We start from the raw sequence: 26,428 nt of genomic DNA, 5'->3' as shown, positions 1-26,428 counted from the left end.
CTCAACGTAAAGATGGAGAGAAGCAGAAAGGCAGGCCAAAAACAGACAAAACAATCACCTAGCTGAAGTAATAGGTTCAGGTCCAGTGATTTCCATCACTTAAAAAGTAAATGTGTCTCTGTCTCTCACAGCTCTTTTCCATGGCTCCTATCTTCGCACTGTGAGGAGGAGGAAAGGAGCCAGGCACCTGCCCTTTACCCGAGAGAACTCACAGGGGAGATGGGCAGTGAGGCAATTTAGATTTGCCACTGTTGTCCCCTGATGTAGGGAGACAGGGTAAAGTGTCTACTTTCTTGAATGACAAAACAACTTCCCAATGCTGTGCCATTCAGTTCCATTCTCGCCATAGAACAAATGTTCCCAGCCTAGGATTGCATGTGATTATATGAGCAATATTGTGGTAAAGTTTAATTTCCCTCATAGAGATGCTCAAGGTCGCAGAATCTCATAAAGACAGATGGTAAAATTGAGAGGTGTTGCAGGAGCCTGAGCCATATCATCACATCCCATATTAGATGTCCAGCTGAGCAATGGCAGAGATATGGAATATGGGTCTGTGATAAGGAAGGCCAAGCACAGTAGGGCACTCCCTATCTACAGTCCTATTAATCTGTGATTAGGGGACTTAAGAGGGATTTATGGCAGGGATAAGAGCAGAGGGCGTGTCCCTCGGGGAAGCCAGGCGGAGACTGGAGCCACGCCTGCTCGGGACGGTGCCGGCCAATAAATGATTGAAAGCACAAGAAAAGGCACCCTTTCCTGTTGAATTAGAGAAGATAACAGAGAGAGAGAGGGCAGAGATAAGAGGGAGAAACAGAGGGAGAGATGGAAACAGAGAGAAAAGGCAAGGTACCGTTCTCCTGCTGATCAGATGACATTAACAGGAAAGTGAAATTGAATCTTTTACCGTTTCCACACCAGAATCCCACCCTGGAATGCGCCACATGAATGACTTAGCCAGTTGCTTTAGATCAGACCTGTTTTTAATGTTACACAAGGCTATCGATTACACTCCTAAGAGGCAGGATTAGAGCCCTGTGTGAGTGTGTATGGGGACCCAGAGGTGGGGAGATGGAGGGGGGTGATGGATATCTTTATGGCCTCTTTCTTTCCTCATCTCTTTGTCTCCGTTTACCAAACAGAACAGGTTACGGTTACCTCACTGATACTACAGCAGCACTTGAGAACAGATATCAGTTTCCAAAAAAATAGCACCACTGTCCAAATTTGTGCTTTTTTAATCGAAGCAAACCTAAAAGCAACACTACCTGAGAGTTTATACACAACACTGCAACCCAACACTACACTACTAAAGCTCCTTTGTTACTATTAAGGCCAAGACATTGAAAAAGGTTAAGCAGGTAATCAGAAAAAAAGTCCACAAACTGAAGTAACTCTACAAGGCTTCCAACACAATTGATTAATTTCCCTTCAAACAATAGGAAGGTATGATACGCAAGAAATGTACCACTGGTTACAAGTAAGACCAGTGACTTGTAAGCCACAAAACTTGCTCCAGTTTTCCACAGTTTTGTAAATGGAGACTAATAAACTATTAAGATTCGTCAGTTTCACATTATGATCACTGTTGTTGCCTTTGATCGTTCGGAGACTCACGTCTTATACAATAAAGAGGTGACAAATCTGCTGACAATACCATAAACAAGCAGCAGTCCCTCCTTTGTTTAGCTCCACAGGTTACCAAGAGAAGCTCTGGGGCTCTGGCATAATCCCTGTTGCTCATCAGGATGGGATCCAACAAAGGTCCCCTAGGCCTGGAGCATCAGCCCCAGCTCCTAGCTGTGTCAGCTGAGAAACACATCCCTGGCTCTCCCCTGGCAATGCATGCCAGGTTGGGAGTGAGACAGCCCCAGCAGAGTGGTCCTTTGAGGGGCTGGGGTCCATCCTGCTCTGGGGCCCCCATCTGGAGCTATGACAATAGGAGCACTATTTCCACTTCTGCTTCAGGCTTTTCCCAAACAGGCCTGACACATTTGGAAAACACCAGGCTTGATTGCAAGTATGATAAAGGAGTGTTGATGCTCATGAAACACCTTTTAAGTCAACTGAAGACAACAATGAAGTGCATGGATAAAACTTGAATGGAATGGAAACTCAATATAGAAGGATGGTTTATTCATTAATAATACAAATAAAGCTTTCCTCTCACAATTTAAACAATCCATAGTAAATCCACTCTAACTGTCAGCAACATAACTGTGAAAGTAACTGTGAAAAGACACGGCAAGGGGAAAATATACTATACAATAATGAATTTTCAATAGAAACCCAGGGGACACAATTGTGGATGAGTTGTAGCTCCTCCTCATTAGAAAAATAAAAGCTGTCAAACTCTGCAGAAGGCCATGAGTGCAGAAGTCATTCCTGCAGGATAAACGCAGTTCCTATGCTTTATTATATACATTCATTGAGACAAGGAGAAAATCTGTAGTGGAAAAGACTGCAATGCTTGTTAAGAAGCTGCCTGTCAAATTGACTCTGGAGACCATGCAGGCAGATGGGCTGAACAGAGCAGGGTGTATGTATGAATGCGTGTATGTCAGTCTGTCTAGTATCTATCAATCTATTCACAATGTGCATGTCTGTGTGTGAATTTGAGCCGACTTGTAGGCTCCTCAAGTTGACCCTACATATTCACAGTGATGACCTAAGAAGAAAACCCGGCTGTACTTCTTGTGAAAGAAGTCCAACACCGGTGTCAGGATGTTATTCCTTCAGCAGAGCAGAGACCCCGGGAAATAAGCTACAATTAATATGGGCCAGGCTTAGAACCTCTATTAGGAAGCTTCTGTATGCGGCACAGTCAAGGTTTGGAGCATAGGAGGGATTACGGAAAAAAGAAGCACAAGGGAGCACAAGTGGGCAATTACTTTGTGTTTTTGTTTTCCAGCATTGCCAGTTTTTAATGAGGTTTGACCACTGCGTTCTCAGTGATACATCAAAGCAGCCTGCAACAGCAGGATAGGAGAAGCACGGGTAATTGAATATGCTGGTACATTTATTTCCCAACAGGGGACAGTGGGTGTCTCACTGCTGACTTCTTTTTCCATGAGCTGCTAGACTTGAAATCCTCAAGACATTAATAAATTGTATTTGAGCAAAACAATTTGTTTAGTATTTTGAAAATAAATATATAAACAGGAATTATAAACATGCTTTAACATGAGTAAATGGGTATACGTGGCTCTATTTCACACAATATTATACAATGGTTGCAAAAGAATGGAAACAGCACTGCAGGGTTAATGTAAACAAAACAGTATGCCTAATTTAATTTAAAATCTACTGTCTGCTCTGTTTTGTGTGTCCTTAACAATATGGTGCAGTGGTCTTCTCCTCCCAAGGCCCAAGGTTTCTGGACTTCTGTTCCTCTGACCAGCCATGAGGGAACTGGGATAGGTGGCAGGGAGCTGAGGGAAGGCAGGGGAGGGGCTAGCGAGCAGTGAGGAGGACCAGCACACTCGGCTGGCACAGCCCAGCCACAGGGAGTATGGCATTTGGGCTCGGTGCCAAGAAAAAGAACAGCTCTGAAGAGAAGCCAAAGTGAATCGGGGCAGGCACAGCCAAAAAGCACCTAATGCTTTTTAAATGTTATTTAGCTGATGGCAGCGGCTGATACAGGCCTACTGTTGGACTAGTGTTATATTACAGTCCCTGAGAGCAGAGCTGATGACCTTATGTAGGCTATTCTAAATGTTCAGCCAAACACATTCTAAAACAAATCTCAGACAGCTGGGTGTTGAAAGGGAATTTCAGTTACAGCATTCAGGCGAGGGTACAACGGTAATGTCTGAATGCAGAAACTTGGCACATTTCCTTCTGGTACCCTTTAGGTTAAAAGGGTAAGCATGGAGCACATAGCATTGGACTGTCAATGTGTGAAAGCTTATGGATGTGCATGCTTATATGTGACAGTGGTTCATACACTGTAGCTGTGGATACGAGATATTATTAAAGTGAAACGTGGCTCCCAGAGGCATAGCGTAGGTTAAGACTCAGCGGAGCCAGCTTCTCATGTGGCAAGATCCCAGAGTCACCAGCATGGGCCTGCTGAGTGGGGCATGGCCCGAGTCCAGCCAAATGGAACACAAATCGCCCCAAACTGTTCAAAACCTGGCCTGGAAAAATGAGAGTGGGATATAAAGCATGCCATGTGATGCACAGTAAATATTTGGTCAAAATTAATGAAGGGGCGAAGTCTGCCAAGAAGCCTTTTTCTAGACGTCCACAGAGGGGAGACTGTGCCCAGTCTGGCATTAAAATTAAATTTCCTTCTGCAGACAACTGCTCACTGGCCTGTCTGCTTTCCAGCACCCACTTACCACATACCAACTGTCCAGGTACACAGTGTATCTAACCAAATACTGTTTTCTTTTCATGCTATAACTGAAAATGACTTGATCATAAATGTATCCCAGTTCCTTAATTACCGTCTGTCAGTTTTCTATACCTGACAGTAAAAATACTGTCAGACATCTGAATAAAAAGAAAACCTGTTTTCCTCCAGAACTGGAGACGGTGGGGGAGGGGGCAATCAGATCTGCGCAAGACAGCTGTGATGACAAATGCAAGAGACAAAATATCCCTATCACCATCAGCCTTTCAAACTGTTTTGTAAGTGGAAATAACCACCCTGAGGATATCTCTTCTTCTTTCCACTGACGCTGAATTTCATTGACTTTCCCAACTGCTCCCTTAAAAAGTGATCAACAGTGAGGCAGCCAATAAAGAGAAAGATTTTTCAGACAAGACTTTATATGGCTTGAAATCCATCATTTATGCTTTATTAGTATCTATCAAGAAGGGTGTATTCTGCCCTGTCATACTTAAAAAAGACAAATAGAACATGAGTGCAAATATACAGCCCATGTATGCTATGGATAAAAAGTAAATGCAAAGCTCAGCTCGATCAAAGTCAAAAAGGGTGAAGAAAACGCTTTGATTAATTTTGGCTTTGGCTATCCAGAAAGAGGAAGCCCAATACCCTTCAAGAGGGCGAAACATGGAGACAGAAGTGAATAGTATGCTTTGGACATAATGAGTGAAGGATAAACACTGGCTGTCAAGACTGAATGTCAGAAAGAATCACAACAGTCAAGTAGGACAGCATTTATCACAGAGCACCTTCACACATTTTACAACAATGTCTTCTGAACCAAAAAAGGTGAGATTACTGAAGACAAGTGCATGTTGGGAAACAGAGGTGAGGCTCTAAACCTAAAGTGCACTCAATAGTTTGAACTTTGAAGCTTCCGATTGAGACTTGGTGACAGACACACAGCCAAATGCAAAAGCAATCTTATCTTGTAAAAGTATAGTTTAAAAGCTTTTTGAAAAGGTGAAAATCCACAGGATTTTAGTAGAAGTCAAAAGTACCATTCCTGTTCAAAGGGTTCAATAGTGTTTGCAACTTTTTACAAACAGAAAGCAGCACCATACGCATATCTACAGCAGAGAAAATGTTTTGGGATTATTGTTTTCATTTCAATGGTGACATCAGATTTATTGAAAATGTCACCAATTTGCAGAAAGTAGGTAAGCCTGATGATGATTTACTTGCTGCCCAGTTTTTTGAATCCTCCTCACCATGGTTACAGCTGAATGGTGGGAGCAGCTCTAAAAGCAGCCCTATAATAGGGAATTCCAAGGTCACCTTCTCATTAATTATGTTTTCCAGCACTTCCTCTTAAATAGAGCGCACCCCTCCTACTTTTATCACTGTCTTTGTGTGACAGAATTAGCCCCCTAGGAACTTGTACATAAAGTTGCTGATGCAGCTCTGGATGAGAGTGGCTTTTGAACGTGAATCTCCCAATGCATCAACAGCACTGTGTGGATTAAAAAAAAAGTTTCAAAATTTTAAATAAACAGGAAATAATGTTTGATAAGGAGGTAGAGCCTTGTCACCAGAGGGAATCTTAACTCCGACAGTATGGCTTAGAGGGGGAGGAACCAAAGACATTAATCAACTAATTAGCAGTCTCTCTTTTAACTGCTAATTTAATCTATTCCTCTCAGCCCCTTTAATGGTATTTTCCCCTGTCAGTTATAACGAAAGAGAGGTTTAGCATTTCAAAAGTGTATCCAGGCCTTGCAATGACAGGGTAATAGAATGGTCACAGAGGCTGGGAGGAGGCCTGAGCTCAGGGAGTGAGAAAGAAAAGAAGGATACTGGGGAAAGGCTGTCCTCAATGCCACCTCTCAGTCTACCCAGTGGAGAAAATAAAAGGGAGGGAGGTCTGAGCCTTTTTAAAATGCACAAGGCAGGGCACCCGATGATAGCATGGCTTCTCCACCACAGCAAATGCCAGGGCAAGCCTTCTGGGAGTTCCTTAGCATACAGAATTTAGATACATGAGGGATGTTGGCCATACTACACCAAACCCTCAATGCTGATGCTTTGTACCAGCATCATTTATTAACTCAGCAAAAATCAACCTCACCTCTCCCCACATGTCCACCTCTACATGAAAAAACCACACCAGCGTCCTTGACTCGCAGTTTTCCACCACTATCACCCTAATCAGCACATTCTCTGCCATGAGGGACCAGTAAGAATATGCAATGTGAGCACAGAGAGCCAGATCAAGAGTATTCCCAGAGCTGGTGTATCATGGTATGTTTGACTGCTCCGTCCTCCCATTCGTCCTCCGTTCTTCCCCCTCCATCCCCCTTCCACACCCTGGGGTAGCCTTTGTGTAGCCGCACACCCCCCAGCCCACACTCCTCACACACCCTCAGTCCCACATGAACCATTCTCTTCCCCTCCTCCATGCCTTACAATCGCCCTGTTAAGGCGACACAATGCGGCCTCTCTGTCCCCACAGGCTTTTTCTGTGTGTCGGCCTGCTTTATTTAAGAAAGGCTCTGCACTGACCAGCCACAAAAAAGGCAAGTCTTAAAAAATTGGGCCAAAACAAAAAATGCGGGGGATGGGTGAGAGGATGAAGAGATTCCTTAAGCCCCCTTTCGCCACCCCACACATACACAAACACACTCCCCACCTCTCTGTCTTTCCTTATCGCTCACATCTATATTAGTGGAGTAATTGGGGAAATGGTGAAGTTAGATCAAGTAAACAAACATATACAATGTAGAATCAAATGTGAATTAGCAGTATGCAATTTGCTTGTTGCTGTGTCTGCAATGCAAACTTTTTGCATTTTTCTTAGCGTGGCATTTGTGAACCGAGACAGAAACCAGACAACACCTTTCATCCTATAAGGACAGGCCATTTATAACTTCTGCACAGACTGGTAATAGGGAATGTTTGTCCTCCACATCAAATGTCAGAACAACATGCATTTATTATACTGACTGACCCATGAGTCTACTATCCTGGACACGCCTGCTGCTTTCTAGTATCAGCCAGCTCCTATAAAGTTATGTTCCGAGTATTCTTAGTGTAGACGGCTTAACTCTGTCTGGCTATATGTTTTTAGAGCTTAGACTGACTGACAATTTGACAGACAGAAGTGATACTTGCTAAATAAGTCCTAACAACCTTATCAGCAAGCAATGAGCATAACTCTCCTCAGTTTTAACCATCTAAACTGAAGCCTGGTGACACATTGCAGTTAATTCCTGAGGAATTTGAAATACCAAGAGGTTTACACACATGGCATTGAGATGTATCCTCAGTTTTATAAAGTTATCTAAATCCTCTGATTCTCCGTGCAGACATGTGAATAAGTCAAGCTGCAGCCATGGCAAATTACAAACTATTGACATATGATGGATTTGTTAATTAATCCAATTAAGCAGCGCCTTTAGGTCATTAAAGGAAGAGCAGTTGGGGGAAAGCAGATCATTAGGAGTCAGCGCCTAATTATCTGCTCTCAAACAAACTGCTATGAAATGTTTATATTGTCAGTCATTAATGACTTAGCCACAGTTCTCATGAACAGGAAGAGGACACAGGCTGCCCTCCCACATTCCTCTATGTGGTTTCACTAAGCCAAAGTCTGCCTAATCCTGGATCTTAGAGTGTAAAATCCTGCTTGATTTGGATTAGCATCAGATTAATGTGTATTAGTGGAAGTTATAGAGATATGGCTTTATGGACACTGTCACCTCAAACAGGTGTGAGATTTTTCAACTTAAGGAAAGAGGCGACACAGCAGACCTGACACTCATTCCCATTATGTTTCTCAAGACACCTACTACCCTGACACAACATCAGTTCAGAAGGTTAATCTCTCAAAAACAACATGGTTGTTGGGCTATTTGGATTACGAGAACTATATTTCAAAAAAACTGATACAAAAAGTGGATAACTGAGAGATGGTGAAAGGAAGAGGCTGGCTTTAATGAATATGTTTTCAGGCCATGTGAAAGGTAATAGTAAGAAGACAGAGATGGGTCTCACCTGTGGTCTCTGGTCATTAATTGGCTCTGGAGCCTGCTGTGTCCTGTCATATCGTTATGATGTAGGAGGTGGAAGGGCTCTGCAATTTATCAGCACTTACGAGTCAATTTGTCAAGACCTCAGCGGCTAGGTGCTGCCGGGGCTGGAGCTGATTACCAGGGCACCACTCCCACAGCCCATATTTTTATCAGCACTGGTACATACTCACACTTACACTTGTGAGTATGCATACAATCACCCAAAGAGTTTACAGCAACATGGATGTCAATTCTTAAAAAGAAGATATTTGCTTTGAAATTATATTCTGCCTGTTAATATATATCATTCTAACAGCCCTTATTTCCTCAAAGTAATCTGAAGTGTCATTTTGAGTGTGAGAAGTATAGCCACCTCTTGCCCTCATCTGAATGGTACCTCTGAGGTGAGTATAAGGTCTAATGAGCACTTGGAAGAGAGATAACAACCATTTAGTGTATGGCAGGAGGACAGATCACCTGATAACAGGGCAAGACATGATAGATGAAGGTATCAATTTACATCCTTCAGACAGGGCAAGGCAGGAATAAGCAAGTCACCACGAGTTTAAAAAGGGCAAAGGTCATCTCATCTGTCTCCCTCTATTTCACACATACAAGTAGTATAAAAATACTTTCTTACAACCAGGCCAGCAATGTGAAAATAATCTTGATATTATCCACAGAGATGTTACTAAACACCATAAAGAATTTACTTAAGAGATTTGATACCTTCCCTACACTAGAATGAAGTTGTTAACCCTCCAATTAGCAGCAAATATGAAATCTTTTCCTGGCAAGTGGCGTGTAATCCAATTTTCCTGACACTAGTGTCTAATCCGAGACCAATCCTTTGACTATCTGCTGTCCAGTCCATCTCTATTAGCAGGCCCTATTCTCACGCCTCTCCCCAGAAAACATCCCCAGACATCCCCACAGCTAGGCGTAATAGGAAACCATGGTGTCTGACGGTCTTTCTCACAGGACAGGACCATTAGGCCTGGCCGAGGGTGGAGCAGATGGAGCCACCACCTAGCTCTAAACGCTCACCTCTCACCCTATTTCCTGTTTAGGTGCTACAGTGTTTCCTGAAATGATTGTGGTGTCACAGGCGTTCGCCATCACTACATCTCGGCCTCTCTACAGAAAACAAAGACCCAATTCAGGAAACCAATCAGGAAGCACGAATAACAGTTGAATATGGATGATGAAATTCTGCTGAAAGACACTGACTCAAAAACTGGACGAACACGTCGACCAGACACAGAATTAAGACCTTTCGGTTTGAGCTGAGATCTCTACCATTTATACTCATGCAGAAAGACTTCAGTTTTAGGGACATCTGGAAACAGTCTCAGTTTTAAACTTGAAAATGATTACACTATTACTTAGGTAATTATATAGATGTGTTGGAGCTACGATAAACAGTAGTAAAGGGCCTGGACATCACTGCTTTTATTCTGGTACAGTAGGTTTGTATGTTTGAGTATTATCTAAATAAATGAACTACATTATAAATGTTTTTTGTCTTAAACTGTTCTTTTTTTTTTTACAGGTCTTGTACAAGTTCTTTGTGTAAAATGCCCCTCTAGCTCACATTAAGGATGCACGTTTCCTTATGTCTTATAATGGGGTGGCAGGCATTTGTTTCCTCATAACTCAGAAGCAACTGACCTGGAAAACCCCAGCTACCATGGCCCAGGAGCTCTATAAAGACATCCATGTGTTGGGTGAGGAGGAATAATGTGTAAGATAATAAGGAACAATACAAGTGACATCAGAGGACAAAGACAACTGAAACGAAGCTGTTGTAGCTCCCCATAAGCTGTAAAATTGGCATAAAGTTGAATTAAAACAAGACCAACAGTCATATAAAAAATAAAAACTTATGTCATTTGAGATGCTGCAGATCATAATTTTAAAAAACAAAAACAAAATGTTGCACTCAGCAATGGGCAGAATCACGGCATACATGGAAACATGGTCTCCAAAGAGGCTCGTGCTGTCTGCATGAAGGATGATAGCTGCTCTCTCCACTGATCCCACATGGCTTCAGCACTTTATGTGTGACTTTATGTGCGCTCAGCTCTTTCAGGGTAAAACACTAACTGTTTGACAAAATCAGATGTTCAAAAAGTCTTTTTTTTATTACTGGAAAAGTTTGTGTCTACATTTGCCCTGCAACAACTATTTTTCACTGCACAGGCATATTGAAACTGTTTTGTTCTGCATGTACTGTAGCCTAATTGAATAACTGTATAAGGCCTGTAGCTTCACAAATAATTAAAGAGATAAAATGGGATTTTTTTTCCTCCTCTGACTTTGTTCAAAATTCAACTTGTAAAACCCAAATAAAAGACTGTATCTAATCTATCTCTATTACTTCCGTTTAATGATCATTGACTTACCTGAGCACACATGGAGAATTCCTAACAGAAATACAAATCCAATAGAAGTTGGAGACATCATTCAACGTCTCTCTTATGAGAAATGTTCTTGTGTAATCCAAATTATTTAAAAAACAGTTTAGGCATCCGCTCCTTCATGTCAAACTGCAAAACAAAATCTTAGAATCCAGAGTTTGAAAATGTAAACACCCAGATTTTGGTTTGTGAATCAGAAAAAAAACCCAAAAATATCACAACAGTCCAAGAACAGTTTATCAAGAGCTTGCTTTGGCTTCTTGTTATGGATGAGAAGACGGGTTAAAAAGATGGGGGGAAAGTAATACAAAAACAGTTTGAATTCATCTCGTTGCTGCCTTGCGCTCAGCGGTCAGGCGATCTCGTTCAAATCATTTAGTTCCTTTGTGCAAAAAAGGACAAAAAAATTAATCCACTGTAACTGAAAGTTGAGTCAAACGTGAGTAAAATAACGTTGTAGTCCACGCTAAAAGGCTCTATCATTGCAGTCACATTATTTCAGTCCAGTTTTAAATCTGTCACTTGAGATCGGAAACTTTGCGAGTTAGTCCTGTCCTCCCTCATCCACCAGATCCAGACACAAGATCAGTGCAACTTTTCCATCACTTTTCCCCCGTTTCTCTTCTGCTGCAACTCCGATTGATCCTCGTGCGCGTCGCAGACCCCGAACCTCAGGCGAGAGGGGGGACACACGGATTCATATTCACAGCATTTCATTCAAGGAAAGCGGAATGCCTCGTCAATTGGTATGCGCCTTTCTACCCCCTCCATAGACCCGACAATGTTTCCCAGAGAAGAAATTTAACCTCTTCCCGCCTGGATCCCACTGAGCAGCGCAGTTACACAGCGCAAACTGGCAGGCTACTGTATTTTCTTTAACTATGTCCAATAATAAGAGAAACCTTATAAAACTATTCCGACATGTTGTTTTTATTCTTTTTGCGGTTCATGACTAAAAACAAATGTAACAGCCTACTCCAATGATATTCCTAAAGGGACTTAACAGTAGCCTTTGGAACTCAATAGTTATTATATAATGGTTTTAAAATACTTTAGGGTTTTATTTTGTCTCCTGTGGTCATAGTCCATTAATATTTAACTATTACAAACTAGATTAGCTATTAAAAGCTATTTTTATCTTTCTAAAATGTATTACAGGATAAAAATCAAACTGTCCAAACATGATAGGGTATATTGTATAGGAGTACCATTTTCATTAAAACACTTTTTGTTTCACATGTAAAACCGTTTGCCTCTAGCCAACATGCAGGCCGATTTTCCGATGGCATGTTAGAATAAGAGCTTAAATTCACAACGTTTCCAAACAGCAAGCCGTTTCCGATATAAGAATACTGTAACCTATATTATAATATGAATCCAGAGAAAACAACCTACAGTTCATGCGCATTAGTGCACTATGACTACATATGGTTAATTTAAATCTGGTTTGACAATTTATCTCGTGATCCATGTTCCTAATTTAACATTTTACCCAATGTGACATAAACTTGAGACTCACCCACATAAAAATGTGTTTCTCATCTCTTTTTTTCAGTTCAGACTTCAATGAACCCGGGTTTCTCTGCAGTGGTGTGATCAATTTAGCCTATAGCCTGCTATTTCTTTGAACCTCTGAGTCCAACCAACTTTAGACACAGAGTAGCTCTTTTAGATCTGGCAAGTATAATTTATAACTGTGCAAGTTATCTTGCATTAAAAGATCTCTAATGTGGGGGAAACATGAATGACTAAAACGAACAGCTGAAAGACTTTCACATTTCCACAGCTCAGCTCAGCTCAGCTCAAAGCCTCTATGTTTTGTTTGTTACCAAACAGCGCCCTCCAGTGAAGGTTGCCTGACCTGTTTTCACCAGGGAAAAATACATATGGTATGTCAGTGAAAGAGTCCCTAGTGACACATTAGTCATCAAGCCCAGAGGTTTTCAAAGTGTGATGTTTCAAACACTTCTCAGAACACACATCCATGTTTAATGACAATGTGTCTCAGAAATTCAATGTTGTAGGCTGAACAGCGGAGACTCATCTTATTTATTCTCTCATACCACTAACTTACACTGCAATAATCAAAGCACTATATCTTGAGAAGGGCAAGCCAATGTACAACGCAGTCCATTGTTTTTAAATTTGAGCACATGGCTTTCTTTGATTACTTTTAATTGGGTGCAAGGACTACTGTTTCATTGCAATGTGCATCTTCATCAGAGTGAAATACACAGAGTATAAATAGCCCTCATAAACACATCTTTTTTCAGGACCACACCGCTGTTTCCTCTGAAAAATGTACTTAGATCTATTTGAACCAATCTGAATTTCACTACCCCATGGATCCCTTTCAGCAACCCTTGCATGTCTCTATGCACCAGTTTGAAACCCCATCTGGAGTCGACATGACAATGAATGCTACCCGAGTGAGACAAAAGTCTGTCTTTCAACTCTGAACATGTTTGTATTTCTAATTCATCCATGTGTGCATTAAAGTACAGTTTTACACACTCCATTCCCACTTAGTTCTCATGTGCCCTGTTTTCCTGAAAGCTTTTACAGTCCTGGATCTGTAAAGTGGCTGTTCAGCTGAATACCACCAACTGAATAGTAAATTTTCCTCTAGCCAGCAGCAAGGAACTGTAACATAGAAGCAATTATCAGCAAAGTCCTCACTTAGACCCAACAGGATGGAATGGTGTCTGGGAGGGCTGATTGCTACAAGAGGATGTGAGCATTTCGAATGTTTGATGTAGCACAGCAAAGAAAAAAATGCAAAAATAAAACGATGTCACACAAAACACACTGTTATCATGGATCACTAAGTGTTCTCATCTCTTTTTTTCTCACATTACCTGCAAATATAAGAATTATAGGAAATTAATATACAAAATGTAGAAAAAGACACTGATAGTAATGTTTACTGGTATTATTATACTGTTAGATTTCAAAGAACATCCTAGCCTAAAGAGTATACATATGGTTAAGTTACTCTTTGGACAGTGCCCATGGCCCCACCTCTATCACCACATTTTCATAGTTTAATGTTGCAACAAACCCTTTTGTATTCGGGTGTGGTTTCACCCTTCTTCTATGGTTGAAAAAAATCCCACAGTATGCGCAAATTATGACGACTGAGCTCTGTGAACAGGGAGGCTCTCTGTCCTCTCTCTTTCCCCTCCCTTGCAACCTTGATCAGACCAGCAGAGGCAAGAAAAATGACATATTGTCAGGGCTGCGATGGCAGCAGAGAGCTTTTAACACCACTGCCAAATTGCTTTCACAAAACAACTTCCAAGAATATACAAGGTAAGGATAAAAAAACTTGCCCATCCCGGACTGCAAAGCTCTCCAAGGCTTTAATGCTTTAACAATCACTAAAGAGAACCAAAACAACTTTGGATGTTGTCAAAGATTTGATGAGTCATTATTTTTTGGATGACAGTTATGTAATATAGCACTTTTTTGTACTTACTGTGAAAGACTTGGTTACATGTATGTGGTTTGTTGTGGGAGTGCCTCAAAGTCTGGTGGTTTTGGTGAAGTCCAAAATTATTAGGCAGCCGTTTGCACCAGTGAGACTTCTGTGGACCCTTATGGTCTTTAGGAACTCCCAGCATGACCAGCATGGCAAACAGCACCACCAGCAAACACAAAATCTGCATTGTGATGTGTGTGGACAACACAGGGCCAGTAGATGTGCATGTAACTATTATAAAAACACACCTTTCTTGCAGTTCAGTGGCTGCAGACTGGTATTCCTTGAAAAACGGCAAAGAATAAAAATCCAATCCAAAGATCCTCTTCAATATTCTCAAAAACAGCAACAAAACGCAAACATTGCTGCACTTCCCACCAAGAGTCCATCATGCTGCTACCCTTAAGATCTGCCAAATACATAAACCCCTGCAGTCTTGGCCAGTCTCCTAAATCCAGTGACAATGTTTCCCCCCAGAGTACGATGGGATCTTAATGAGGGCAACTCTATATACAATGTGCATGGTGAAGTTCACTCCCCTCTCCATCTCACCACCTAATAACTCAATGGAGAAACTGTCTGTCATCTTCCCAGCCTTTTTATCTCTGATAAATCTCCTTTTAATATTCAAAAAGGAGTTTGTGGACGTTCCGTCCTTTCTTGATGTTTTTATGCATGCAGCAGGACGGGAGATCCTGTAGGCTGCATGCTGAGCCCCTTTTCAGATGTGTTGGACTCCTCACAAAACCTAGGCCCCCTCAGCACAGAGGTGACACACGGGCGGGGTAACGTGAAGGAGCCCACATTCCCTTTTCCCTAACTAAGACTATTTAATGGCTTTCATTCCCATCTCAGCAGCGCACCAAACAAGATGGCATAAAACAAAATCTTTCCCCCTCGAAAAGATACTCCCTGTTGAGAGGCAAACAAAACACTCTCTCCCAATAGACAGAAAAAAGTAAGAATGCTTTTCCATCCTCAGAAAAAGTGGTGCATTTTGGGATTTCACACTCCACAGGCTGAAGGTTTATCTCCTGAATATGTTAGGAAGTAAACAGAAACTAGTCAAAGTTGCAGCTCGAGTCACCTTGGACAAAATATGGGTACAGTATGTTTGAGCTCCCTTCACAGGCTGGATGGTTACCATACTTCACTTGCCTCACATACAGCCTTTTATCATTCATGTACTGTCCTTGAGGAGGCATCCTTTTATTTTTTCATTGTGCTACTTTTCTTTTTATAAGACAGCAATTCAAATTTGAAGTCTTTGTGAGTTGGCAATGGGCAGCATGTCTCAAAGGTGTTTTGAAAAGATAAACACGAAAAACACAAGGTAAAAGGACCGCATTTGATTGAGCTCCTTCAGCATTTTCCAAGACAATCAGTAAATAGCTGCAGGGTAATTTTGACCTGCTTCAGTTTTTGGGCTGTGATCCATTTAGCAGTTATACAAGTAGCTCATCACAAATCGGAAGCAGTATCTAGGATGACTGAGTGAACCAGTCAGGAGTGCAATGTCCTCTGACAAGAAAGGGCAAGACTCTCAGGGCTGTTTTATGCTCATAAACAGACTTGAAGCTGTATGGAAAAGGCGAGGAAACTGGATAAAACACTGTCTGACTGATGGCATCAATTCCATCATTTTAAAGCTCTGTCCTCTTCTCCTCACCAACCTCAGTGGAGAACCAAAGGCTTAAAATAGAGGAGTGTAAACATGTGGAATTGCGTTTACTCAACTGAGTCAACATTTATCCAGGCTATTGCAACATATGGAAATCTCTTATTTTTAAAACTTCCTGTAAGAAGTAACTGTTGCATGAGTTATGTGTGTGGTTGCTCGAATCTGCAGGATATATCATGTTAAATGAAGACTGCTTTGTCATGCAATGGGCTTACAAGGAGGAGAACTCTCCCTGCTCTGTCATGGCACTCTAGAGAATGAGATGATTTTCAGGTGGCGTGACAGATTGTTAATGTGGGACCAACAAAGACTAAAAGGAAGGGATGGGAGACAAGAAGTAATGTGTGGGAGGAGAGGAGAAATGATCTGAAGTCCTGAGGAAGTTAGATCATATTGGTGTTACTGTGTCACTGCTAAAAGAGGGAACAAATCATTTGTGATTGGTTGCTGAGGGAGTGGTGAAGCTCTAGGAGCACAAACCATTATCATGGTTTTGAGGGTTATGTTTAGTCATTTCCTGTTTTATTTTGTAGAGTAGGCTCCCCTCTCCTATTGTGTCTTGCAGTTTTACTTCCTGTCTTGTGTGATTTTCCCGCCAGTTTTGATTGTTTGCCCTGATTTGATTGGTTTCACCTGTGTCTCATTGTCTCTCCTCACCTGAGTGTATTTAGTCTGTGTGCTTTCCTTGTCTCTCTGTCAGATCGTTGTTGTCTGTGCTTCTGAATCTGTGGAAGAGTTTTTCCGTTCATTAAATGATTTAGATTGCCCCTACTCTGCCTGATCCTCTGTGTTTGGGTCCTACCCCTGCCTATTTGGTTCCCGGTTAGACATTAACTACAACAACCATGCCACCATAAGAAATCTACTATGTTTGACTTGAAGTGACTTTCTGTAGTGTTCCTAACTACAGACCAGCCAAACATTTGATTCATGTCCATTTTGAAAAACTAAGATGGCTTGTGATTAAAAGTAAAGACTGTCAATGTATGAATAACATAGTTTAGGTTAATTAATATGGGCCTAAAAGTGTAATGCACACATCATCAGTGTATGGACATTTGTCTTAAATATAGCCAAGGGCCAAAATACTGAGTTAAATTCAAATAACAGCTGGCCAGTCAAACTAAAACCAACCATATTTAGACCTTGACGTGTATCAGCAGAGACTGAAAGTGAAGCACTAAGTGCAGTCTTGTCATATTTCTGGAACATCTACGACAGAAACCTCAGTGATTGTCAGGCCATTTCCCCCTGCCTGTCCACTGTGGACAATACTCTGGCTCTTCAGTTCTACAAAAGGGCCCAAGAATGTATTATTCTGGGCTCCATCCCAGAATAAATACAGTTAACCCACTCAGATGAACCTCAGAAACAAGCCAAAATGTCTTTCAAAAACTGGACAAGACTAAAAATGTCTCTTGTCACTATTATATTGAGAGTTTGCCAGAGAGTAGAGAAAGGGACAAACGATACAAAGCAAGTAAGATGCAAAGCATAGTGTAACCAGACATAAACAGAAGAGTGAAAACATTCTTTTTCTCACTATAGCCTCTCTGTTCAACTTTCAGACATGATAAAAAAGACAGGGGTCCAGTGAAAGAAAATGACAGAACTAAACAAATCTGTTTCTGTTCAGGGAATGCCTCCATGCATGACACTGCTGCAAGAAATGTGTGTGTGTGTGTGTGGGGGGGGGTTCAGACACTGAGGAGAAAGAGAGAGGGAGCTTCACAGGATGCCGCGACGAGGTTTGGAGCACAAAGCAGGATGAGGCGATAAACAGGCTGTTGCTTTTCCGCTTGCCTGCACACACTGAATCCCTCTTTCCCTGTGTCTTTTAATGGGCCTCACATTAGCATCTGTTTAGCGTCAGCCTCGACATGGCCTGTGGAGGCTGATTAAAATAACCCAGCTATCACATAACATCCTGGCAGCAACATCAAAATACAGTCAGGCGTTGGAATATTTGCAGCAACAGACGTTCAGGACGTTGGCATGAATGTTCTGCACTTCTGTTGTCAGAAAAACATTTATTAGTTGCTTGTGTTCAAACTCTCTTCCTGTGAGATTCTGTTCCATATGGAAGTTTATGTTAGTAACAAGTATTCAACATTAAGATTACTATGCAGCACTTCAGTGCTACAATATCCAATTTGTGCATTTCAATGTGCGACCGCGCTAGCATAACAGGAAGATGAGATTTGAACACAATTAGACAATATTAAAGTATCTGACTGTCCTTGGATTGCTCGTCTTTTCATCAAACGCAGCTTATTGAGTGTTTCACTCCTTCCCTCATAGAAATGCATAATGGCAGAAACAAGCAGCAATGTGTTTCATGCTTAATTGGCTTAATTGGTTTAGGGACAGGAGAGCTTTAATGACTGACAGTGGGGCTCAGGATAACTGAGCCAATATATTCCTTTGTTCTTATCACTGCTGGACCTCAGCCAATCACGTAGCAGTGAGATACAAAACACGATCCTGACCAAGAGCAGAGTTTAATCAGAGCAACATTCTGACCATTATTTAAGTGAAAACATAAACAGCAATTTCCTGGTCAAATCTCTTCATTATTTGTAAGTCATACATTGCAACTGCATTATATATGTGAGCTTTAGCGGTAAAGTTTTATCTTTTGAAAAGGCTCTTCTGTTTAGTCAGTAAATATTTTCTCGGTATACAGATGTGACAGTGACAGATGAAACTACTCAGTGTTCAATTAAAGAAAAACAGTTACACATTCAGGACATTGTCACCAGTGTGAAACTATACAACTGACTCTTGGCAAACTAGTAAAATGTCCAGTTCTCAGACTCCCAACAGGAGTAACTGAGGAAGAGATTAGATGATCAAATTTGAGTGTGTGTTCAGATCAGGTGCTCAGTTTGTCCACATTCAGTCAATTCCCCTTTCATCAAAAACACATTTTGTATTTTGAGACTACAGGACATTATTGAACAAGATGTGTGAGGCAGTACATTTGGTGCTGTGAGCTAAATGCTAACATCAGCTTGCTAACATGCCGATGTTTACTTTCTTAGTTTAGTAGCATTAAACACAAAGTACAGCTGAGGCTGATGGGAATGTCATTAGTTTTGAAGGTATTTGGTCATAAACCAAAGTGGATTAATTAAAAATTTGCCCTGATGATGGCACTGGACGAAAAGTTAGGAGATCACCAAAGTTATTACAAATCATCCTGAGGGGAAATGAATGTGCAGACCAAATTCTTGACAATTCATTCAATAGTTGGCGAGACGGTTCACTCAAAATCACTAAGTCAACCTCATAATGGTGTTAGAGGAAAAGTCAGGAGACCACCAAGGTCAGTTGGCTTCATCCTCTGGGGTCCATGAATACCTGTATAAAATTTCATGGCAAGCCATCCAATAGTTGTTGAGCTATTTCAGTCTGAACCAAATTGGTGGACCGACTGACCAACAGACAGACATTGCCATCTCTAGAACCACACCGCTACTGTGGCTAAAAAGTCAGTCAGTGCCCAGATCAAAATCTTTCTGCAGTTTTTGTGGGCTAGATAAACATTCCTAATTTAAATAATTTGGTTTTCTACATGTTTTCTTTCATATTATTGAAAATAAATCAGTCAAAGCAGTAAAAACACAAATTGATCTTTCAATATTCTAGACAAACCTCAACTGCAAACCCAAACTGCCACAGAGCTCAGAATTGATGGGACATCAATATTTTTTTTCTCAAAGTTATTTCTCTCAGAAACTTTCCAGAACTGTACTTAGAATATCATTCTGCAGCAGTTGTGGTTTCAATGGGAACTTAGAGCCAACTTCAGTGACTGATCTCTCTCTGAAGACCCTGAGCAGAGAAAAATGCAAAGACACTGCTCATGCTCAAAGAATTCCCTGTCCCTCAAATAAAAAGCCTATTCTTTCTTTCTCTTTCCCTGGCGCGATCAGCTGCCAAAACAAACGGCACTGTGATGAATGTAATAAATATGATCGATGGGATATCTGGCGCTGCTGACCTCACACCACGCGCCAGAGTCCGGGGAGCAGGTGCTGCTCAGATTTACAGCCCCCCCACCCATCTCATGATATTCTCCTCTCTCACACACAGACGCTGAGCCCTGCTGAGACACAGCCACACTGCTGATCCACCACAGCCCCCTAAAGCTCATACTGAGTCTCAGAGAAACAGGCCTAATATTGGCTCTGGCTGAACTTCATGTGCAACATGACTATGCATGAATCATATCGCCGCTAATAAAACCAGCAATGATTTTACAGATCATCAAGCCGTCAGTCACGACTGACAGTTATTAGAGTAATTTCTGCTGGGAGGAGTACACAGTGCTGTCAGTGAGGTGGAGAAGCACTCCATATGTGCTATATAATATATTTGCTCATAAAGATGGCTAATTGATCTGAAGGCGAAGGTGACTACTGTAGGTTTAGGAAAAGATCATGGTTTGGGTTAAAATAAGTATGCTACGTACGTAAGTTAAGTTACGTAAGTCACGTAAGTAAGTCATGTGACGTTACTTAAGTTAAAATAAGTGAACGTTGTCTTTTGGTTGAAAGTTCTGTGTTTGACCCATCCATCCACCCTGGCCTCCTCCCTACGTGGACTTTGCCGTTGTTTATACTACCTCACCTGACTTCCTCCTTTGCTCCCGCCATAATTACTACGGCCACTAGAGGTCGCCCAGCAACAATAAGTGTAAATATGAGTTGTAATAAGCTGCCTGCACAAACAACCTATACTGCCGTATTTTGGGGGAGGACGGTAAGTACCGTATTACCAGCAACTCCAGTAAATTAATAGATCATATCATGGGTGTATGTTTAAATGTACTATAAAACAATTAAGCAACAACATATACATTATGAGGACTGTAACAACAGTACACACTTTGATTTAAATAAGTAAAATGCAGTTTAAGATGGATTTACCTCTGCGGTAGAGTGCAGCCCAGTTTCTAATGGCACTTTCAAAAAAAGTCCAATTCTGGACTGGGAAACAGAATTTAAGAGCACTTCACACTTGGAGTGATTAGAAAATGCACTTAACAATCTTGAATTTCTATTGTAAAAATGACAAAATTAAGTTGTGGCTAAAATTTGACAGTGGTTTGGATTTTATGAATGTTCTCTAGCATATCCAAACAGCTGTGCAGCTACAGCTGTTATACAGCTAACATTATATAGTGTAGTATAAGTCTTAGTTGGTGTTGTCCAAGAACAAAATTACTGTAAGTTGTAATTGCTCTTGGCAAATAACGCTACTAAGCTAATACAATATTGTACTCACTGGTTTGCTGTCTTGATATGACACTGTATTTGACCATACATGATAGAAGAAAAACTGAATACCATGATGGCACCCCAGTCATTCGTATGAAAGTTGCTCACTGGGCACATATGTCAGCCAAAAACGTTTTGCAAACTTCCGCAATTTTGGACCCAGAGAGCATGTGCGCTGGGTCTACTGACTTCCTGAATGACCTAAAATAATTTACTCATACAGCTCTTCTAGAGTTTCTAAATTTTATTGGAACCAAAGGGATAGAATTCTGCCATTTCGCTGTTTTGGTGACACTCAGAAAAATGTATTCATAGTGTCACAGCCATCTCTTTTGCAAAGATTGTGCATGGGGAAAAAGTCTGTGTGCGTCATGTGATGCAACACAGTGTGTGGCCACTACGCCAACATTGCCTCAAAGCACCACACTGCACCACTCATTTATTTCTGAAATATATTACCAGCAACATACTGCAGGTGCCTGACTCTGGTGATTATAAGATTTACATCTGTTATCTTTTCTTTCTCCAGTTTGGACTTGGCAAAGTCAATGTTATAGCAACTTTTTGAACCACCAACTCCTGTAAAGTCAGAGGAGCCAAAGCATTTCGTACTCTCCCCTTTGAGATGGTGAAGAATGTGACCCATTTACATCCTAAGAAAACACTTATCCTTTCACTGAGAAATTAAGTGTGTTTGACGGGGCAGGAGCAGCTGATTATTAGCACTTGGCAAAACCCTATCCAATCTTCTTCCCAATTATCATGAGGACACTAGAAACATAAGTCTGAATATTCTAATTTAATTCTCACCTCATAGTCTTTGTGCTTTCAACCCCTGTGCATTTGTGCTAACTCCCATCTCAAATCTAACCCCCACTCCAGTGCCTCTTGACCACATTACTCCTCTTTCTATCCTGAGAAGAATATCTAATAGACCCATTTCCTGGGACATTGCTAAACTAAGCTGTGCGGATGAGGGAGATGAAAAGAGATTGGATGGGGAACAAAAAAACCTTTACTGGCCTCATCACCACAGAGGCTGTGGGGAAGCTGCGTGTAGGACATTAGTGCATGGTTATAACTAATTATATCTCAAGTGAATCGCTCCTCCAGGCGTGGCCAGGGATCTTTCTCTATTGTTGCACTGCTATGAAATGAGTGCTGCTGCTGTACTGGGTCATAATATGTGAGAGTGCAGCTAAGTGAGTGTGTAGCGCTCTCTTTGCTTCGCTGTATCATGATAACCATGGCACTGAGACTGATGAACATAAGTGAGTGTCATGGAGACGTGACACGCTGATGCTGTGGTGACTCTTGGGTAATATATGTGGGGGTGACACTGTCAAGGAAATTGGTTTTCAGGTTGGGGACTCAAGGCCAGCCCAACAGCCCAGTAATGAGAGCAAAGGACGAATAGAGAGTAGAGCTTTCCATCTCTCTCATGGTAAAGCTGTCAGTGCCATGTATCCAGACATAGACCACGCCACCTCTGCATCAATAAGGGGAAAACAGGCACCTGGTCTCCACCCACTAAGCCTGAATAATATGAGGATAATCTATAAGCAACAACTCTGTTCTCAAGTTAGTGTTGAATATCCTCCAGTTGACCCTACATACAGTTATGAAAGTGAGCAACTTGTTCCGCTCAAAACAGTTAGCGTCTCTTGAATCGAATCAAACTATCTTGGCTGTGCACGTACAGTATATGTGAAGCGGTATTTGATATGCAGTGATTAACTGTGAAATATTCTCAGAATTATTTATTCTTTTTCAAAATAATGAAAGTGTTGTGAGTGTGAGTAACAACTTGTTCTGCTGATTTTAGTTCATATTGAACTAGCTTAGCTGTGCTCGTTTGCATGTTAACAGGAGTTGGCAAAGTGTTTTTTGATGTGCAATGAGTAACTGTGCAAAGCTCTCAGAACATTTCATTCCGCTTAAAAATAATGGCAGTGTGGCAGATTATGGTTAAACTTAGTCAGATGCTAAGGCAGATTTATTTAAGTTTATCGGTCAAGGTCAATACCACATCAAATTAAGATTTAAAAGACAATATATAAAAAAATAACAGTCAACAGCATTAGTAAAAACTCTATTTTAGCTCTATCTTACAATATTTCCAATGCAAAATGTACATACTTAGCAAATATGGGAGTTTTTGTAATTACTTATTGTAATTACCTACAGATACGTATACATAGTTCATGACAAAGTGTTGGCAAACAAATAACGTTTTGATGTCTGCTAACTATTCAAATCTATCTGTACATGTATCACCAAAGAGTTTGCACCATTCTGCTGGATGTTTTGGGACAACTTGCCATCCCCCTATTCTTACCAGTTTAAGCTTTTAAAGAATGCCACATTTAATCACAGCTGCGACCTTACAAAAACCAATAGGTCCACAACACCTCTTACTAACACTCCCAACTGGCTTTGTATATTGATTTTTGTGGCATGTTGGATGACACATTCTTACTGAAGTATAAAAAAGGCTTAAGGCTAATGTATACTTCAGTGAAAATGTAGCATGTGACAAAGTGTCATCTGACAGAACTGTGTCACACAACACTTTGAATTCATAGGTCAGTGCTTACTATAGCAGCCAAAAGGTCAAGCTCAACTGAGGCTTGTTTATGTTCTTTGAGAGAAATGCAAGCATGCTTAAATGTTGGATATTTTGAAAACAAAGGAAATGTTTTGTTTAACCTTGTTTACAGGAAGGAGAAGGATTCCCATCTTTAATAGAGCTAGGGAGATGGCGGGACATACCTCAAAGAGCATGCTAACTGTTTTGGTGGTCAAGTCCATCCCATTAGGCTGTATATCAATCACCATGGTACAGGGACCAGTCTAGTGTATGTTTTAGGTACTTGATGTTGCCCTCCGTACTCTCAGCAGGTTTGATTTTCTCAGGGAATAATCTACATTCTGCCTACATTTAATCCTGGCTGTACGAAAAAAGTACAATATTTCAGAATGTGTGATATTACAGAAAAAGTGAACAACATCAAAACTGCCTTTGAGATAAAGTGTTGCATCATTTATGTCCTGCAACATCTCAACCAGCACTTTTCACTGAAGTACAAATTAGGCTCAAGTGTTCTTAGTCTTGTGTGTGTGTGTATGCAGACATAGAAGAGAAGAAACTTCAGTTAATAGCATCAGTTGGCAAGCCCAAAGATGCAAGTGTGAACAGGTTATCAAAACCATACATACACTGTCTTCATCTTTATCCGTGGCTGAGCAGCTGTCATATTTTCACTATAAATGTGAAATAAGAGCCTTCATTGTACTGTGTGTGTGTTGATGTTGGATATGTTCTATGCTATCTATCCAATCTTTGTGATTGCAATATCAACTCCACAGCTCTCAATTAGACTTGACTTTGTTCTCACATGACCCATCTGTACATTCATCAGTACAGTGAATGGTTTTTTGTTGATGTTCTGGACCCCTCTATTCTGCAGCCAATCAGTGGTGACAGTGTGGCAACCTTCAATTCCCTCTCTGAAGATGCCGTCCTTTGTGATCTGTGACAAACGCAATGGTAGCTGTCAGTGGAGAGGGAGGATATGAGTGCTGATGTGCTCTCTGAAGTCACGCTCAGCCTTTCATGTTGAGGCAAAAGAACCAAAGACCTGTCTCCTCTGTGTGTGTCTGCCTGCCAAGCAGCGGCTAGCAAAGTGTAAATGCGAGAGTTTTACCATGCCTCTTTAATCCACTGCCTTCACACAGGTCAGTCTTATTTATTATGAATGTGAAGTTCTGTGCAAAGCTCTTTGATATCGGGAAACAGTTTAGAGCTGGCTGAGAATCAATGTCTTGGGGGACCAATAAAAAACACTTTTAATGTATTGTGAACTTCTGGTCAGCATGTGGTTCCTTATAAAATTCACAGTAGGCTGTATTAGTCCCAGGTGACTATTATACAAGACATTACCGTGTCATTGCCTAGTACAGTGCCAGCTGTTTTTAGTTTTATATGAAGTAAAAAAAGGGTCAGGTTACAGTATTCACATCACATTGATGAAGTTCTTCATTCAAATGGACATATCTCTATCCTCTATTTCAGAATTTAGTAAACACCGGTCATGGTGGAAGGATGACAAGGACATACCACCCTTCTTCCTCAATGTCATGTGTAGGAGTGAGATCAGATAAACAGTGAAACTTACTCATAAATCAATTAACCTCTTTCTCTGTAAAGGTCACTGAGATCACATGACAAAGTCACAATTTAACACAACCAGGCACCTAAAGGATTCTTTACTGTAATGCTTAAAAGGTGCACTCCATTTTCACCTGAGCTAAAACTGGCAGCTGTCAAGATTATCCTCACATTCCATCCAGTGAGTCACGCTCCCTGAAAATGGAGTCTTTGGCAGCCGCCCACTTTGTTCTATCAGCGGCAGACTGAGGTATTAGGGCACATTAGTCTCATTTCCAATTCACTGACTGGGCCAGATCAATTTCCTTCATTTTCATGCACAGATGGGATTAAATGGCCAGATTAAAGATGAACTCCTGGCACTGTCCACCAGACAGATTTATCATTCTAAAGATGAACGCAAATGCAGTGAGGCAGATATGACATGATTTTCCTCCTTAAACCCTCAATGAAAGAATGCTAACTCTGTTGAAAACTGGGAACTTTGACGATATGCTAACTCAGAGTTTAAATTGAAAGATTCCTGTACTAATTGTTGTTTGGGCTCTAACTTATGAAATGTCTTGGCCTCATTGATAAAAGGTGCACCATGATACTGATGATAATTGCATGATTTTGTTGGTTATTGTCTGAATTTCAAGCAAAATAAAATCTAGAGCTGCCAAGCTACCGCACACAGTGATGAACCTCATAACGGTTTTGGCAGCTAACCGTGACTTCTTTTTTCTGCACAAGATTTCCTGAAGCTGTGTGAGGTCCAGTAAATCACCTAGGGAGGTAGGTCTCCTCGCTGGGACAACACACTGAGAACACTTTTTACCCTCACTTTGGGGGAAGAGCCCAAAAAACCACAACCAAAACACATGCATCATCACTAATTCTCTTCAGACTTGAATCCTTTGTGTGTGAGTCAGTCCCTCAGGTGAGGGCCCATTTATTTACAGCGCTCTGTGGTCTAAGGAGATACCGGCTATATGAACTGAT

At 41.1% G+C, this 26,428-nt stretch overlaps 1 protein-coding gene across 8 annotated transcripts in view; it reads right to left on the bottom strand.

Annotated features, from left to right (window-relative positions):
* Positions 1 to 26,428, bottom strand: part of robo1 (roundabout, axon guidance receptor, homolog 1 (Drosophila)) — a 215,283-nt gene that overhangs the window by 113,119 nt on the left and 75,736 nt on the right. Inside the window, exon 1 of one of the 8 annotated variants that reach the window (XM_044202712.1) lies at positions 14,305 to 14,509. The exons of 6 other annotated variants lie outside the window; for them this stretch is intronic. In XM_044202712.1, coding sequence (XP_044058647.1) covers positions 14,305 to 14,494 — 190 coding nt within the window. In that variant the 5' untranslated portion in view covers positions 14,495 to 14,509. Of the gene's footprint in view, positions 1 to 10,811; positions 11,608 to 14,304; positions 14,510 to 26,428 lie in introns of those variants that run through there. One more of the 8 variants, XM_044202715.1, reaches the window with a different exon arrangement.

The sequence above is a fragment of the Siniperca chuatsi genome, linkage group LG7 (assembly GCF_020085105.1).
Source record: "Siniperca chuatsi isolate FFG_IHB_CAS linkage group LG7, ASM2008510v1, whole genome shotgun sequence".
Taxonomy (NCBI): Eukaryota; Metazoa; Chordata; class Actinopteri; order Centrarchiformes; family Sinipercidae; genus Siniperca; species Siniperca chuatsi.
Note: the sequence above shows the minus strand (reverse complement) of the source record. Positions and strands in the feature narration are given on the sequence as shown.